The 15,945-nt window shown below is 36.6% G+C and overlaps 2 protein-coding genes and 1 long non-coding RNA gene across 4 annotated transcripts; 2 read left to right on the top strand and 1 right to left on the bottom strand.

Moving 5' to 3' along the window:
- The first annotated feature begins 504 nt into the window (after positions 1-504).
- Positions 505-4,322, top strand: LOC140852588 (uncharacterized). The gene is made up of 5 exons (XM_073245993.1): positions 505-640; positions 1,469-1,807; positions 2,867-2,971; positions 3,053-3,100; positions 3,776-4,322. Exons 2-5 carry the CDS (start codon positions 1,541-1,543, stop codon positions 4,013-4,015), a joined length of 660 nt encoding a protein of 219 aa, XP_073102094.1. The 5' UTR covers positions 505-640; positions 1,469-1,540; the 3' UTR covers positions 4,016-4,322.
- A 2,817-nt stretch (positions 4,323-7,139) lies between these two features.
- Positions 7,140-15,593, top strand: LOC105035808 (uncharacterized). 2 transcript variants are annotated; one of them, XR_012135312.1, is made up of 3 exons: positions 7,140-7,252; positions 7,868-8,196; positions 15,192-15,593. It is a non-coding gene; the product is annotated as an uncharacterized lncRNA (long non-coding RNA). The 2 variants fall into 2 exon arrangements; XR_012135311.1 differs by lacking the exon at positions 15,192-15,593 and having other exon boundaries at positions 7,868-8,369.
- LOC140852458 (polygalacturonase At1g48100-like) lies at positions 10,912-12,098 on the bottom strand. The gene has a single exon (XM_073245577.1). The coding sequence runs from the start codon at positions 11,567-11,569 to the stop codon at positions 11,054-11,056; it is 516 nt and encodes a 171-aa protein (XP_073101678.1). The 5' UTR covers positions 11,570-12,098; the 3' UTR covers positions 10,912-11,053.
- Positions 15,594-15,945: the final 352 nt, after the last annotated feature.

Below are 15,945 nucleotides of genomic sequence, written 5' to 3'. Positions count from 1 at the left end.
TGACTTGACTCAATCTCATAATTTTGAACTCAATTCTAACCTAAATATAAGTTAGCCTCTCAAAATCCAAAATCTCTGGACCTCAAGATCGGAAAGGTTGACAGTCTTTCATCTTAGAGCCCAAATTAGTCTTAAAAACTTTATGACCACCCTTTAGATTTTGGACTTTGGCCTTAGTCTTAGCCTTAGCCTTGATCCCTTGAGTTTTGGGAGCACCGTACGAGACCCAACAAAAAAGATTAATATCATCATTAATGCTCATTAAACTTAATCTAAGAAATCTCACATAAAATATAAAAAATAAAAATAACTAAAATAAATAAAAATAGTAATAAAGCAAGGATTCATCCATACACTCACTTGACTCAAAGGATGTTCTGTAATGTTCTCCTCATCTTTCCACTTTTTTATATCATTAAGATCCATTAATCATTTTTTACAATACCAATAGTATCGGCAGAGGCCCACAACCACCGCCACCTCTATCTCTTACCCTTTCATATGCTTTTGCTCTCCTCTGTCATCATAGTATATATCAGTTCTAATCTCTATCCTCATCATCCCACCAAAGCCAATCTCTTGGAAAAGGATTCCCTCCCTTGACAGCGCCGCCTTTTTCCCCTCATCTGGATCGTGAAAGGTGAGAGCTTTCATCTTTTATCTGTTGTTTTGGTGATAAATGTTCTGTTTAATGCCTTACTTTTTCTTGAATTTTGGGTATTGGTATCTTGGATTGGACTCATTTGGTTCATCATGCTTGACTTTAGTTGACTCGAATTGGCTGTGGATCCTTCTGGTTATTTGGAGATTTATTGGCTATGGTCATCTTCAATTATTCTTTCTCAGGATTGGGTTTTAATCCTATTATAAAATTATGCGTAATAATTATTAATTTTTAAATGGCCATCCCTTATTTTGGGTTCTTGTATTGTAGAGCCTGGCTTACATACTACTTAAAAAAATTTCAGGTTTTGATTATGGTTTCAGTAAGCCTTTTCTCGGAAAACTTTTGTGGCTTCAGCAACAATTTATCTTCTTCTTTTTTTTTTTTTTTGAAGGAAACTTATTTTACCTTATTGTTCCTGTCATCATACCTCTTGAGTTTTATGATTGGTATTACTTTCAGCAATTCTTAATTCTTATATGATGGATAGTTCTAATCAGTTTTAGGTTTTCTCATCAATAATTTAAATTTTTTTTTTCTCTTCTAATGATATTTTTCCATCACCTTAATTCTATGTTTACCCGGGACCCTTCTTTTTAATTTGGCTACTTTGTACTTACAATCTTGGCAACGATGTTTTTAGCCTTTCAAATGGCCTTGTGTACCAATACCTCCTCCATTTTGGTTTCATTGGTGGAGAGAATGTATTCAGTTCTCAGATAATATTTTTCTCTTTAATATCATTTATATACTGCAATTTTTGTACTGCTATACTAAGATTTCACCCTTTATTTGCTGGAACAGATTTTTTTTTTCATTTATAACCAAGCTGCCAGTAAAAAATACACTGTCAAGCATAGTTAATATTATCGATAAATGGGTTCAGAAGGGACTTCAGTGACAACAATTCATGTTACTGGATTCAAACAATTCCATGGGGTGTCAGAGAACCCAACTGAAACTATTGTCAGTAATCTGAAGGGGTATATGCAGAAGAAGGGATTGCCAAAAGGCCTTGTTCTTGGGAGTTGCAATGTTCTCGAGGCTGCGGGAGAGGGGGCACTTGCACCTCTTTATAATATCTTGGAGGCAGCTGCGACGGGTCGAGACAGTGAATCCACAAACGCTGGGCGAGTTATTTTGGTCGGTTACCTGTTTTCTTTCTCATTTCTTTAAGATCTAAGGCTTTCTGTGGTCATGATGATATTGGGCATATTGTGAAAGAAGTATTTTCTAATGGAAATATGAAGAAAATAATTAGCCTTAGTTCTTCTTTACTTTGGACAACTTTTTTTTTTTTTGCTTCCCATGAATTTTATATGAAATTTTGTATGCATCTAAACATGATAATGTATCCCATATGTGCTAAATAAAAGACAGGGTTCATGAGGGTGTACTGTGTATTCTAATAAATAGGATTAGGGATAGAATCTTAACGGTTATAATGCACCATGAAAAGCTGGTGGCAGGCTGCTACCATTTGAACCCAGTGGTGATTTTTTACACTTTGCTAAGAAGGGAAGTGACCCACCTACCTATTGCTCATTTGCTTCTGTGTGGAAAAACATTATCAACAGCATAAGATTTATCACATATGTTACTTTGCTTCATTAATGCATCATGATATTTTCAAGCCTGCCATGTGCTTGACATAAATTGCATTCAAAAAGATTTGAAGGTGCTATGGGTTTAAATTTCTGTCATCAGCTTAGTCCTACAGCCTCAGAACTTTTAGTAAATGCTTTATGCAATTAACTGCTAAACCTTTGGATATACTGGCATGTTGACTTCTTCACTCAGAAAGTTTCCTTCATCGTTTGGCCAACCCTGGGAAATTTTCTCCACCATAATCAAGAAACGAGAACAACTTGGGCCTGTAGTTGTGACCTTTTCCCACTCAAGACTCAAAATGTGATGAATTTTAGGAAAAAAAGCTAACCCTTTATCCATTTTATACTATTGGCCCTGCTGAACTTGATGATATGATCTGTTTCAGTTGTCTGGGAAACTTCAATCAAGCACTAATGTTTGTAATCTTTCACTGTGTATTGGAAATTTTGTTCAAATACTTTCATAAATAGCTATCAGCAAATGATTTTTGCCCACATTAACATTGTGCATCTAGTTTTCCCTTTAAAAAAAATTATGCATCTATTTAATTTTAACACATGCATGTTTTGCTTATTAACTGTTATTCTTCAGCTCCATTTTGGAGTTAACAGTGGTTCGACAACATTTGCTATTGAGAACCAAGCAATCAATGAAGCTACTTTTCGTTGTCCAGATGAATTAGGATGGAAACCTCAGGTAAGATATGCACATATTGCTTTGGTTTATCATTGAATTCACCAGTTGTGATATGCACTTTGGTTCTTATTTTTCTTGCAGAGAGTCCCCATTATCCCTTCGGATGGAGACATTTCACGAACACGAGAGGTATGGTGGCTGTTACGACTCATTTTAGATGTTTCATGCTTTCATCACTATAATCTCATGAGTTATTACGGAGTGAAGATTCTAGCTTAAGATCATAAGTTATTTCCTTGGAAAGGATAGAGTGTTATTGTTTTATCATTATTCTTATCTTATTATAATTTTCTTTGACAGAGTGGTTACTTTTTTTCAGTTGATAGTCAGCAATTATTTAGGATAACTTGGAAATGTGTCTTCTGCTTAAGCATTATGTAAGGGTTTTTCTTTTCTTTTTTTTTTTTCTTTCTTTTTTTATTTATTTATAAATAATGTTTCTTTAGATATGAATTTGAATCGATCAAGCATAATTTTGTTTCTTCACTGAAAAATAAAAGAGCATATTCAGTAAAGCTTGAGTCCTCAAGGTTCCTTTAAGAAGTGTCATTCTAAGTAGAAAGTATGTGAATATATTTGCCGTAGTTCAGGCAAGATAAAGTTTTCATCTCTTTTCGATATCTAATGCAGGTTCTGTCTATTTATGAATAGAGACAAGTAGTTTTAAGTGGCTTGGCAATAATGCATCTCAGCATGCAAATTCTAGGCGTCAATTGGATTATACTCATCATCCGCTTGCATACAGATGAAATATTCTCTGTGTTTGCTAGCTAACAATGTGAACTTCTTGTTAATGAAATGCAGACTTCTCTTCCAGTGAATGAGATTATCAAAGCCTTGGCAAAAATGGGATACTTGGTGATGCCATCAGATGATGCTGGCCGATTTGTGTGCAACTATGTTTACTATCACTCACTCCACTTTGCAGAACAACGTGGCATCAAGTCTCTTTTTGTACATGTTCCTCTTTTTCTGACAATCGGCAAGGAAACCCAGATGCAATTTGTTGCTTCCCTTTTGGAAGTACTCGCTTCCTTGCCCTAGTACCTTGATCATCTTTTTTTAATATTAGTTCCCTCTTCCAAGCTGTTGGGATTTATGGTGAATCAAGGTGTCAGGCATCATGGGTAAGGATGCTCATTTGCTTGTTAGAAAAAATCATATCTCTTGAAGATAATAGCTGTGATTTGGTCGATTCGGTCTGTCTTCTACTCATGTGTCATGGATGGATGGTCAATGGAATTTTCATGTTTGACACAAGCAATGTATGTTTGCTTGAGGGTGTCTGTATTTGTGATCAGATTATGCTTCTGAGTTTGTGCATCCTGCAAAAAACTCTATATTTGCAAAAGCGAATCTGGAGCAAGTTGTGTCACTTCTGCTGAGTTCCTGCTTATGATTTGTGAGTGCTAAAATCTTTATCATCTTACTACTCAATCATCCAAATCCCCATATTGCTGATCAGCCTGCTTCTGTGGGAACCAGAACCCTTTAAAGGACAGAGAAATTCTTTCTTCCAAGTTATGAGCAATAACTTAAGGAAATCTCAGATCTTAAATCAATAAATTATAATAATAGATAATGTCAGCTATTTGTAATCCTTTTACGACAGCATATCAAACCTTTTCCTTTCGATATGGTTCAACAAACTCTATGTACGTGGGCGGCTATAAACCGGCCGACCTAAAATTTCTGCTTGATTTATTCATTAAGACTTGTTGCTGGCTTTCAGTAGATGCCTGGCAGAATGTTGAGTTCTCTAAAACAGGTACTGGAATCCTTGGAAGATTATTATCGGGTGAAACTTTTAAACCCAAAACTTCATTAGTTGTTTATGAGATATTCAACATGAACAGCCTTCTGCAGTGCCTCAAATAGGTGAGCAGAGTAAAATGTGCAACTAAGAATACTGTTTCATCCAATAACATCAGGATCACTGCTTATGACATCATCAAGTCATTCTTCGTGAGTTGCTGCTTTTGAGAGCAATTGCTTGATGGTTGGCTCTTTCTCTGACAGAGTTGCCATTGAGGGTTCATCAAGGTGGGTGTCTGGGTGATTGGAGACTTGGTGATAAACAATGCTTATCAAGGACACACCTGTGTCATTGGAGCCGTAGGTATAACCGAGTCTGGTTGGATGTAGTTTTTGCTTCGTTGTAGTTCGAGAAAATTTCTAGGTTCACAACCTCACCATCAGATCATAACAGAATAACTCAAGTTTATGTGTGATGTTTCCCCTCATCTTTCATTTGAAATGATTGTATTTATACAGCAACAATCTGACAATCAAGTCTGCCACAGAAACCCAACCCCGAACGGATCAAAATGATGATGGTGAAATATTTTATCATGCATTCAATGAGATGCAAAAACAGTGTTATCCGACCAACTAAAGTATCAAAAGGATCTCAAGAAGCACAACATTCAGCATCTAAATATCAAAATATTAGACTGCAAATCGGGTGTAAGGCTTTATTCCGGGTGATGTAAGCATACGAACCAATTTTCCTGAACTGATTATGTTCTCAAATAATTTGCAGTTTTTCACTGCCTTCGTGTTTCTCCAAACCATTCTCTCGTAAAGAAATTAGTCGGTGATTATTAATTGGTTTATGAATTTTACAATTTATCCATGGATTGTCCACGACTTATTTGAGGGATGTTCTTGGATTACAAATTTGTACTGCTATCTGAAACTATTGGTAGTCGAGTTGTTGCTTGATTTTTGTTGCATCGAAATGCAGAAATATGTCAATTAAATCTGTATTATTTATTCTTCCTTTGTTATCCAATTTTCTTGTTGAACCTTTGGTGAATCTTTGCCCTCAGCTGAATTGTTCCCAAAAACCAAATTTATGAATGCAGAATGAAAGCTGACAGATAAACGGGATGAGATTAAGAATATCAAACTTTGGCACTTCAATTAAAAACTTTCGAAATAAAAAGCCTGATGAAAACTAATAACAAAGCAAAAGATTTAGAATAAAAAAAACTACTCTGATAAATCCATTTACTCCAACAACAAAAAATTCTTTTTTTCCTACCAAAAGAAGATGCCGATTTCCCAATAATTTTTCATAGATAACTAGAAACATTACGAGGGAGGCGCATAAAATGAAGGGACAAAAATACGAGCCATTAAAATGACAAAGTAGTGACATTTTTTTCTTTTTTATATAAATCAAAGGGCAATGAGAATTTTCAAAGAGAATCTGAATTCAATTGAGAAAATCCTAGAAGTAATAATTTTGTACCTTCCAATTTATTGGAAAAATCCTAAGTTGAATATGAGGAAAAAGGGCATGTGAAGTTGGGCGGAATAGAGAAGGCCGATCAGAATACGTAGCGCTTTGTTTGGATAGCCCTCGTAAGGTAAGGAAAGGCAAGAGGAGGAAAGAGAAAGAGAGGGAGAACATCAGCTTTGTTTGAATAATCCGTAAAAAAAAAAAAAGATAATAAGTATTTTAAATCAAAAAGATCATTATATCTTAATTTTATTTTAACATCTGTGGATATTTTTATCTTTTAATCTATCACATGTTCCTTTCCCTCCTAATTCTTTCAAATTAGAGGAATTAGAAAATTAATTTAATGGAGGGAAAGAAAAAGAGAAAGATATCTCTCTTTTTCTCTCTCTCTCTCTCTCAAAAATTAATATTCAAATAAGAAAAAAAGAATCCCTTCCTTTTCTTTCTCTTTGCATTCGTCAATCTAAATAAAAATGTTTGTAATTTTATTTCTCTTTAAATAAATTTATATTTGAAATATCTCACTAATTGGAACAATGGTGCGAATTACATGGAAGTAGTTTTATTATTCATTCTCTCGATAATATAAAATTACATATAAGTAAGAGATACTAATTTAAGTATTTTAAAAATATTTTTACGAATTATATATATATATATAAAATAATATTCTATGAAGATATATTTGGAGTGTTGCCATTTCAACTTCTCAAATAAATTTTGTTGTGTTATTTTGAAAAAATATTTTTTTATATTAAATTATATTATTAATATATAATGTTATTATATTTTTATAATTAAAATTTATTAATTGGGAATATGAAATAATTCTAAAAATTTATATAAATATTATATTATTTTTTAAATTTAATTTTTTAATCTAATTAAATTTAGCATGAATGTTGTACTAATCCAAGCGTCCCGGCAGGCTGATTGCCGGACCAAAGCTTATATGCGTGATGTAAAAATCACATCGGTTATTCCCCTTTTCCGAGAGAGGGAGGCTTCGTCCATGGCAGAAGAACCCAAAGGTAAGATTTTTATCATATAATCTTAGCTCAAACTCTTGGGTTTTCAGTTCCATGTCTTTCCCTTTTCGCCTATATCAAGTTTCTCTTCTTGGTTTCCAGTTTCAATCCAATTCTAGGGTTGCCATTTGATTTTCGAATTTCCGGTGCATTATAGGGTTTTCATTTGATTTCTGATTTCAAGTCCATTTTATGGTCTTTTTAAGAAATCTTGGTATCATATACTCGCCTCCAGAGTTTTCTATTATCTTGATTGCCCGTTACCTTCAATTTTGTTTTGTTCCCGTATGTTATTGGGAATTTATCCGTCCAAGCAATTTGTGATTCTTATACTAGTCTTCCTTTCTGTTAGATTGTTCTTGATTATATGAATTCCAGGCTTTTGTTTAATTCCTGGACCTTTGTCTGGGCTATGGGATCTTTTAATCTTTTTTTCATATGGATTATTAGGTCGTGGTTCATGATTACCAATATATCAGACTGAAACATGAGAAAGTTAGCAACTTTAATGTTGCTTCTTTAAATATAGTAATATATTAGATTGAAACATGAGAAAGTTGCCAACTTTAATATTGTTCTTCGAATTCACGCAACCTGACTCTTGTGCTCCTTATAAAGCGGGTGGAGCAACCAAGATGTAGAAAACAAGTGACATGGAAGAAAGGGAAGTGGGTCCATCAATCGAGGTCAGGGTCCTCTTCTTTGCGAGAGCTCGAGAACTTACAGGATTGACAGATATATCTCTTCTAATGCCACCACAAAGCGCAGCCCGAGACTGTATGAGTAAGCTTTTAATTAACTTTCCGAAATTAGAGGAAATATATAACTCCATGGTTTTGGCACTGAATGAAGAGTATGCTCCAGAATCAACAGTTTTGAGAAACAGAGATGAGTTAGCAATTATTCCACCAATTAGCGGAGGCTAAATAACATTACAAGAACAAATGGTTGGTTTTTGTATCATTTGATGAATCTTATTGCAAATGGTTGCTGTTGAAAGATTATGTTCTTTGATCATATCTATTATTCTGTTATGTTCTCATGGAGAAGGATTGTTAGAATTTACGTTCCATCTTTAAATGGAAATTTGGTCAAATACTTCTGTTGTTGTAGAAGCAAATATACTGTGTAGATTTTCTTTTTCTTCTTCTTCTTTTTTTTTTTTAAAAAAAAAAATTATAATGAGGCATTCTTTAAAAAGCTTTAGTTAAGTTTTTCATGTCATGCTCAAGGCTCTTGCAAAATGCCTTGAGGCTTATGAATGATACAAGACGAGTTATAAATATCATAGGACAGGTTTGTGTGGGCTTATGTGAAGTACACTAATTATGATTGATGTTATGTTGTAATATCAGAGGCATGCGTATGAGGCGTGGATTATTTCCATATTAGATGGAAAAGAGGGTCTGGAGTTTTTCTCATTCATGCCCTTTTCTATGCAAAAGATGGGAAGAAGCATATCAAACCATTTGTTAATAAATTGAAACATACACGACAAACCTGCCAATGCAGTAGGAAGAGAAGGTCCCAGTATATGGGCCAGGACTGGTAGTAGGATATGAAGGAAAAACAGAAAAATAAAGCAGAACTGAACAATCAAGTATCAGGGATAGGGATATTTGAAAACTTGGATCTTCTTCCTTTTCCTAAGGCAAAATACTTCCATCCACAGTAGTATAAAACAGTTGACATCATCAACCACCTATCTTTCATTCTTGTTTGATTATTTTATCTAGATTCAAGTTTCAAACTTAATGATGTAGTATATGTGTTGGTCTACGAAGACAATTTTCACTGGGCATTGTAGTTTGTGATTTCGACAAAAGTTTCTGTAACCTAGGTATCATGGTGTCAAGACATGGAAACAATTTTCCACACATGGAGGTAAGGCTGCATATATTTGACCTTCATCAGGCCTTGGAGTGGTAGGAGCCTTAGAGCCACCCGCACTAGGATGCCCTTTTTATTCAGAGAGAGACACAGAGAGATCCACCCATACCGTAATTACTAAGTTCAGATTTTTGGGGCTGCACTACCTAAGGATTAAACAGATAAACCTCTGATTGCCAAGCAGAGGGATGTGACCAGTAGGACAAGTCCTAGGTCATGTATAACCAAGTCTAAGAATACACCTATTTCCCTTTCCCTGCTTGCTTTTGATGTGTTCTTTTTAGATTTTCAAATCTTTCAGGAAAATTCATGAGGTCTATGCCCTGTTTCATAATGAATCTGAGTGCCTTTGAATTTTAGAAATTAGTCAGAGGCTTATACTCATTACATATCTTATGATCAGGTAATGAAAAATGATCACCAGCAATTTCTTTTTTAAAGGTCAATTGGCCTATAGTTTTTATGGATTTTGGTATAGTAATCTTTGAGAAGATTGTATGGACTCTTATATCAGATGTGTACTAAATTGATGTGTCATTTTAACAATTACTTTTTGTTTATAAAACCTTAGGTTCTTTTTTCTTTCTTTGTTGTTCAGAATATGACATCTAATTATTCACCTTAAAGAAAAGGTGACTTCATGAATTATGAGGGATTATAAAAAGCATTTAAATGCCAATTTGTGCCCCTCAAGAAAAAAATCTAGGAGGCCATTGACTCAAAAAAAGTTGTTTTTCAACTTCTTAAGAGGCTGCATATAATTTTATATTAATCATAAAAAGTCCAGGAGTCTTTCTTGAATTCCTTTTCAAAAACATTCAACCATTCTTCATCTGATTTCTGTCACCCATTTGTTTTAGGCCTGTTTGTATGTGCTTCTCCACTGAACCACATTAATTTCCAACACTTATGCTCTGTGTGTGTGCGCATGTGTGTGCGTGTGTGTTTGTGTGTGCTTCCATATTAGATTTCCATTGCTTTTCTGGTGGTGTAAGTCTTTAATTTCTTTGTTATTTAGTAAATTCTTGGTTCTGTTCAATTTCTTAGTTCCATCTCTGGTTGCTGTTCTGTTTGTCCCCGCACTCCATTGTTCAATGTGGTTTTAAATGATTTTTTGGTAACCATTTACATGCAATACCTTTCTTTATCTTAGGTGTGATTTTTTTGTTTGTAATATATGGATAGGACAGAATCAAACAAGATTTTTTTTAATCATGCCTGGTTATTTTTAAAAGTTGCCTTCTTTTTCCTCAAACACTAGGCATTTGTTAGCTACCAAAGTTAGGCCCATTTTAGATGGTACAACATGCTTCAGTGGAGTTGCTTGTGCTTTGACTTTTATTTTCTGAAAATAACGTCAACTTTTCAAGCTAAACTATAGCAGCTAATAATATGCAAAAAAGTAGCACAGTTATCTGAATAATTGAAGTATCAAAAGGATGCCAACAAGCACCACAATCAGCTTATTAATATCAAAAAATTTGACGGAAATTTGGGGGTAAGGCATTATTTCAGGTGCAATGAGCATAGGAACTTTTGCTGCCAAAGACAATTTTTCTCCAAACTACAGAAAAATTCTTGTCACCATCCGTTTCTTCTAGTGAACCTGCTTCAGAAGTTACAAAGCCCACAAGCTGAGTACGTACATAGGTTAAATAGAGCCAAACATTGTTCCTTCCACAGGTGCACAAATATTTGCTACTCAAACCACCTGAACTCGTGACACTTTGCAACAAGCCCTTGCATAATATGTTCTGATCAATGCATGAAAACAAACTCCATGAGGGCCCCCAAGCATGACTAAATCCCCACAACAGTCATATATCTGAAAAAATAAAGGGTTGACCATATGGGTCTTAAGCTCTGTCTGTGTTATTGTGTCTCTAAGTTGCTATAGCTGAAGCACGAATGAGTTCAGCAACCTAATCTAAGGTTCTCTTTGATGGACTGAGGCTCCCCTTCCTGCAAGCAAGAGATAGGTGGAATTGTTAGTGTCTCCGTTCTCCCATAGGCATTCCAACAAAAGGGGTCATCCACCAACTCTCCATCAAATCGGAGCAGCTCCACATCAGACATGGTGATGTTGGTGCAAGGCACAGCGTCGCTGCAAGCAAAGTGTATCAGCGGGCTCCTGACATCATATGTCCCCTTTATGTTCATGTATGAGACATCCGTTACGTAGACCGCTGTTGTTTGATTCATACACTGCTTGGTTGGGCAATAATGCTGGTCTATAATGATGCAGTTTTTCACATTCTCCATGATGATGTTCTCAAAGCTAATGCTTGTTACTGAGCCCATCCCATCCTGCCCTGTCTTGATCCTGACCCCATTGTCAGAGTTCCTGATCACTGCATTCTTGACCCTTATGTTCGAAACGCAAGCCTGCGAGTTGTGCATGCCGAGGCTCCCGATACTGTATAATACCATTTGGATTAGAAGATCATAGAAATAGCAAAGAATTTAATTTCAGTATGAGAACTTGGAGTACCTTATGCCATGGCTAGGTCCACAGGTAACATTTTCTTTGTCGACATTAGAACAACCAGTGCCGATGGAAATGCAGTCATCGCCTGTTTTGATCATCGAACACTTAGTTTAATAAATCATATTTACTACTTGAAATGAAGATCATTGTGTGATTGAGATAAGGAGAGCTGTTACCATTGCTTATCATGGAACTATAGATGCTGATAGACCGTGTTCTCGATGTGGATACCATCAGTGTTAAGACTAAGTGCTGGTGAATTTATTTTGAGGCCTTCTATGTGCACTCCTTCGCCGCCATCAAATTTCATATGGAATTGAGGGCTGTTCTCGATCTGCAGGTCCTTCACAGTAATCTTCCTGCTCATGAAGAACCTGATCAACTGTAGAAAGGAAAAGAAAAACCAAAAAATTAACAGAACACTGTTAGAATGAGACGAACTATGATTGGAAAGATTCAGAGAAACAGAAAGAAATTATACTGAAATCGGTGCTTACCGTTGGGCTATCGTAAGGTCCAGGCAATGTAGTACCATGTGGCTCTTGTTGTGGTGTAGAGAGGGTTTCTTTAGTCACACATCAGTTATGAGTCAAGAGGGAATATGGCATATATGGATTGGAACCTTCTCTTCCAATGTGAGGCATATTTTAAAAGACAAAATCGTGAGGCTCTAAATGATCAAGGTCTATTGAAGCCTAAAGATGGTCATGAGTCAAAGCAGACAATACCTCATGTATGCGGAGACGGAGGCATAAGTCAACCATCTGAGCCCATTCGACTCCTTGATCCATGACCACAATATCGGCGCCATCTGTGGGAATCGAACCCACGACCACAACCTCTAATTTGGTATTAAATTTCAGCATTAGTTCTCCATGATTCGAAACTCTTAGTTACATAATTTACATGAAATCAAGAGGGTGACATACTCTGTGAGGTTTACACGGGAGGTTCCTCCAATCCTCGCCATTGCCTTCAATGGTTCCTTCTCCTCTCAAAGTCATCCCATTGAGTTTATATAGAACACAAGCCACTGGCGCTTGCTATCAGATTCTGGCTAGCAGTCAGGACCATCATGGGGCATGAGTACCCCTTCCACCTATATTAGTATAGCTACTATAAGAACTCAGTGCAATCTGAAAGAGAGAAAGAGGCATTGCAGAGGGAGTTGAAGGCTGTATGCTTACTTGAAACACAAACCCGGACCGGCATGGCCCTGAAAAGATTGTTGAAGTGATCATGAAGTCACCTTCTGATGGCACAAGAAGTATGCCAGATTCAGCAGGACATGCAGCCTTCCAAGCCTCTCGAAAGGTTTGAGTGTCATCAGTGGATCCATTGCCAACGGCCCTGAAAGACCTGACATTAAAGCGAAATTCTTTGTGCACCACAGGTGGTGCAGAATTGCATGCACCGTCCCTGATGATTGATTCCCATGAGGAGTCTTCTTCTCCGCCCATCTTTCAATCGATTGAGATCAATATAGCTTGATCTCAGGTGGTACAAGATATTAGACGTTTTCGATGGCAATCTTCCAAGGCCACTGAGGAAGAAATCGCAGAGTTAGAGAAAAGATTCACGGCAATAGGAGCGTTCTCGGACGAAGAAATTCAAGCTTCCATGGATTGTTGGCTGCATGCACTTGTAGGTAAATTTTTATGTCGTGGCCTTCCTTTGGAGTTCGTTCAAAAGGAAATGAAGGTTCGATGGAGCATTGTAGGAGATTTCCAAGTATCATTACTTACCGAAGGCTTTATGTTGTTCATTTTTTCTATTGAGAAAGATAAAAATAGGGTTCTGGATAAGGGGCGATGGCTCTTAGCTGGCCAGATCCTAGCTTTGGAACCATGGCGGCTGGGTTTCAGGCCTGGCTGCGATCCTTTAAACAAAGCAAGGATTTGGGTGCGATTACCAGACCTTCCACTAGAATTGTGAGAAGGAGACAAGATTAAGCGGATTGTTGCGCAAGCTGGGAGCCCTCTGTATCTGGATTTGTGGATGCTTAACTCTACCAGATTGGGATTTGCCAGAATTAGTGTCTTGGTAGATCTCAATAAACCCATATGCCCAAGGGCTAGAATCAAAGTGCACGACACCTACCTGTGGCAACAATTTATATATAAAGAATTGCCCGATATCTGTTATGTGTGTGGTCAAATTGGGACGACCATGGAATCCTATGGATGCTTTGGAACCAAGGTCTTACAAAACCTCTATGTTGTATGGTCCCTGATCAGAGCAGCTAGGATACTGATCGATCAAGTTTCGACCCCACAATCTTCAAAAATGGATGCAGAGAAAGGTAATGAAAACATGGATTGGATTAAGTCAAAGAAAACTACTAGACAGTCTCCCTTGCGAGACCAAAGTATGGCTGACCTGGAGGCTATCCTTGCTACATCATGTTTCTCTCTACTGATGAACCAAAGTTCTGAGGAGATATGCCCACCCCAGGCCATGGAAATATCCAAAACATTAACCTTTAAAGCAAAATCAGTAGATTCTGATATCATTAAAGGTAAAAGGAAGCGATTTCCTTTAAAAAAGATCACAACAGCCAATCCTATCTCTCCTTCTGCATCCCCACCCAAAGCTGTTCAAATTGTCGATCAAGGGGATGATCGATTAGCAATTCAGGTACCAAAACTTAGGAAAAGTACATCGGCCAAACAACAGGCCAATATAGTTATGGTGTGGAAGCCAGTTGAGAATGTAGAAGGGAAGCTGGAAAACAGGGGGGAAAATAACTATGAACAATTACCTACTCTTGACCAGTCCAGTAGTATAGAAAAGAGCAGCCATGAAGAGATTGTTCATCAAGTATCAGCAACTCTATCTTCTGGGGCAGGGAAATGCCAGAATATGATTAAGACCAAGGAGGGATCTTGTGAGAATGTCTCTGAATCTGCAACTAAACAATCTGACCTTGCAGATTCAGATCAGCAAAAATCACTTGATTAATTATGAAGCTTTTAGTGTGGAATTGTGGAGGGGCTGTAAAATCTTCTTTTGTAAACTACTCTAAGACTTTGATCCGTAAGTACTGTCCTGAGATGGTTTGTTTTTTGGAGACTAGGTTAGATTCTTCGGCCTCTAATCGTATCCAAAAACCTTTGGGTCATCGTTGGGATATCTATTGCATTCCTTCCATCGGGTTGTCTGGGGGTATTCTGATAGCCTGAAAAAAATGTTTAGGTGAAGTAACTTTTATCCATACTGATCATCAAATTGTTTTTGGAGCTATTACAATTCCTAATGACACGATTTGGGTGTCAGGAATCATCTATGCTAGTACAAATATGTTCGAACGTGGGGTTCTTTGGTCCCAGGCTCAAAGCATTGCTGCACCTGGGTTTCCTTTTCTTTTAGTGGGAGACTTTAGTGCGAATTTTGATCCTTCAACCCATATGAACATAAGATACCCATTATGCTTGGTCTTTGATCATTTTGCAGAGATCTAATCAGAATTTATTTTTGCTATTTTGGTCTAAGCTCCCAGATAATCACCCTGTAGGCTCTGTTAATTTGTGTAATGTATTGATCATAAGGTGTAAAACCTTTCAGGACTATAATTCTCAGACACTATTCAAGTGGGATATGTTTACACACTTCATACTCTCTCAAATTATCAGTTATGGATCGCTATATTGTGGGATCTTTGAAGGGAAGTTTCTTAAAGTTTCGGGCAACCATCTTACAGGTTACAATGATATGAGCTAGCAAGTGGCGGCTGTGTCATCTTTATTATTTTTTGCTGAAGGTACTCTTTACTTCTTGTCAATAGGTCTGTCACCCTCTGTTTTTTGTTACAATGGGTATCTTATGTTCATATGGGTTGAAGTTTTGGGGAGGTTTTGCTGTATAAGTGTTCCTAGTTTGGGCTTTCACCAGTTGTATTTTGTAAACTTATACTTCTTTGATTTTAATACAGCATATGCTCCAGTTTCTATCAAAAAAAAGGATTTTTAAATTGCAATGCCGTAACATAATTAAGCAAATTAAAAATGAGTAGAATTATTTTAATGTAATACACTTAGATACGAGTCTAAGATTGCACTGTTTCTAATGCTTGGATTTTTTCCTTCTTTGGTATAAGATTGAGGCTACTTGAGTACAAAGACAAGATTGTCTTTCGAATCTTTTGCAAACAAAAGTGTAGGTTGACGGAAGCCTGAAGCTATACATGTATGTATGTGTGTACATGGATGTACATGAAAGGAAAAAAACATCCAATTATGATATGATCAGATATGATCAGTTATACATGCATGTACGTGTGTATCTGAAGCTCAATATCCCTTCTAAGAAGTCCATCAAG

This window comes from Elaeis guineensis, chromosome 11, assembly GCF_000442705.2.
Source record: "Elaeis guineensis isolate ETL-2024a chromosome 11, EG11, whole genome shotgun sequence".
NCBI classification, from domain to species: Eukaryota; Viridiplantae; Streptophyta; class Magnoliopsida; order Arecales; family Arecaceae; genus Elaeis; species Elaeis guineensis.
Note: the sequence above shows the minus strand (reverse complement) of the source record. Positions and strands in the feature narration are given on the sequence as shown.

What these genes read in the sequence shown, in the direction of transcription:
- LOC140852588 (XM_073245993.1), top strand. Translation starts at nt 1,541, where the DNA reads ATGGGTTCAGAAGGGACTTCAGTGACAACAATTCATGTTACTGGATTC. An exon ending in AATTAGGATGGAAACCTCAG is followed by an intron (nt 2,972 to 3,052) that starts GTAAGATATGCA and finishes TTTTTCTTGCAG; the next exon opens with AGAGTCCCCATTATCCCTTC. An exon ending in ACATTTCACGAACACGAGAG is followed by an intron (nt 3,101 to 3,775) that starts GTATGGTGGCTG and finishes AATGAAATGCAG; the next exon opens with ACTTCTCTTCCAGTGAATGA.
- LOC140852458 (XM_073245577.1), bottom strand. Translation starts at nt 11,569, where the DNA reads ATGGTATTATACAGTATCGGGAGCCTCGGCATGCACAACTCGCAGGCT.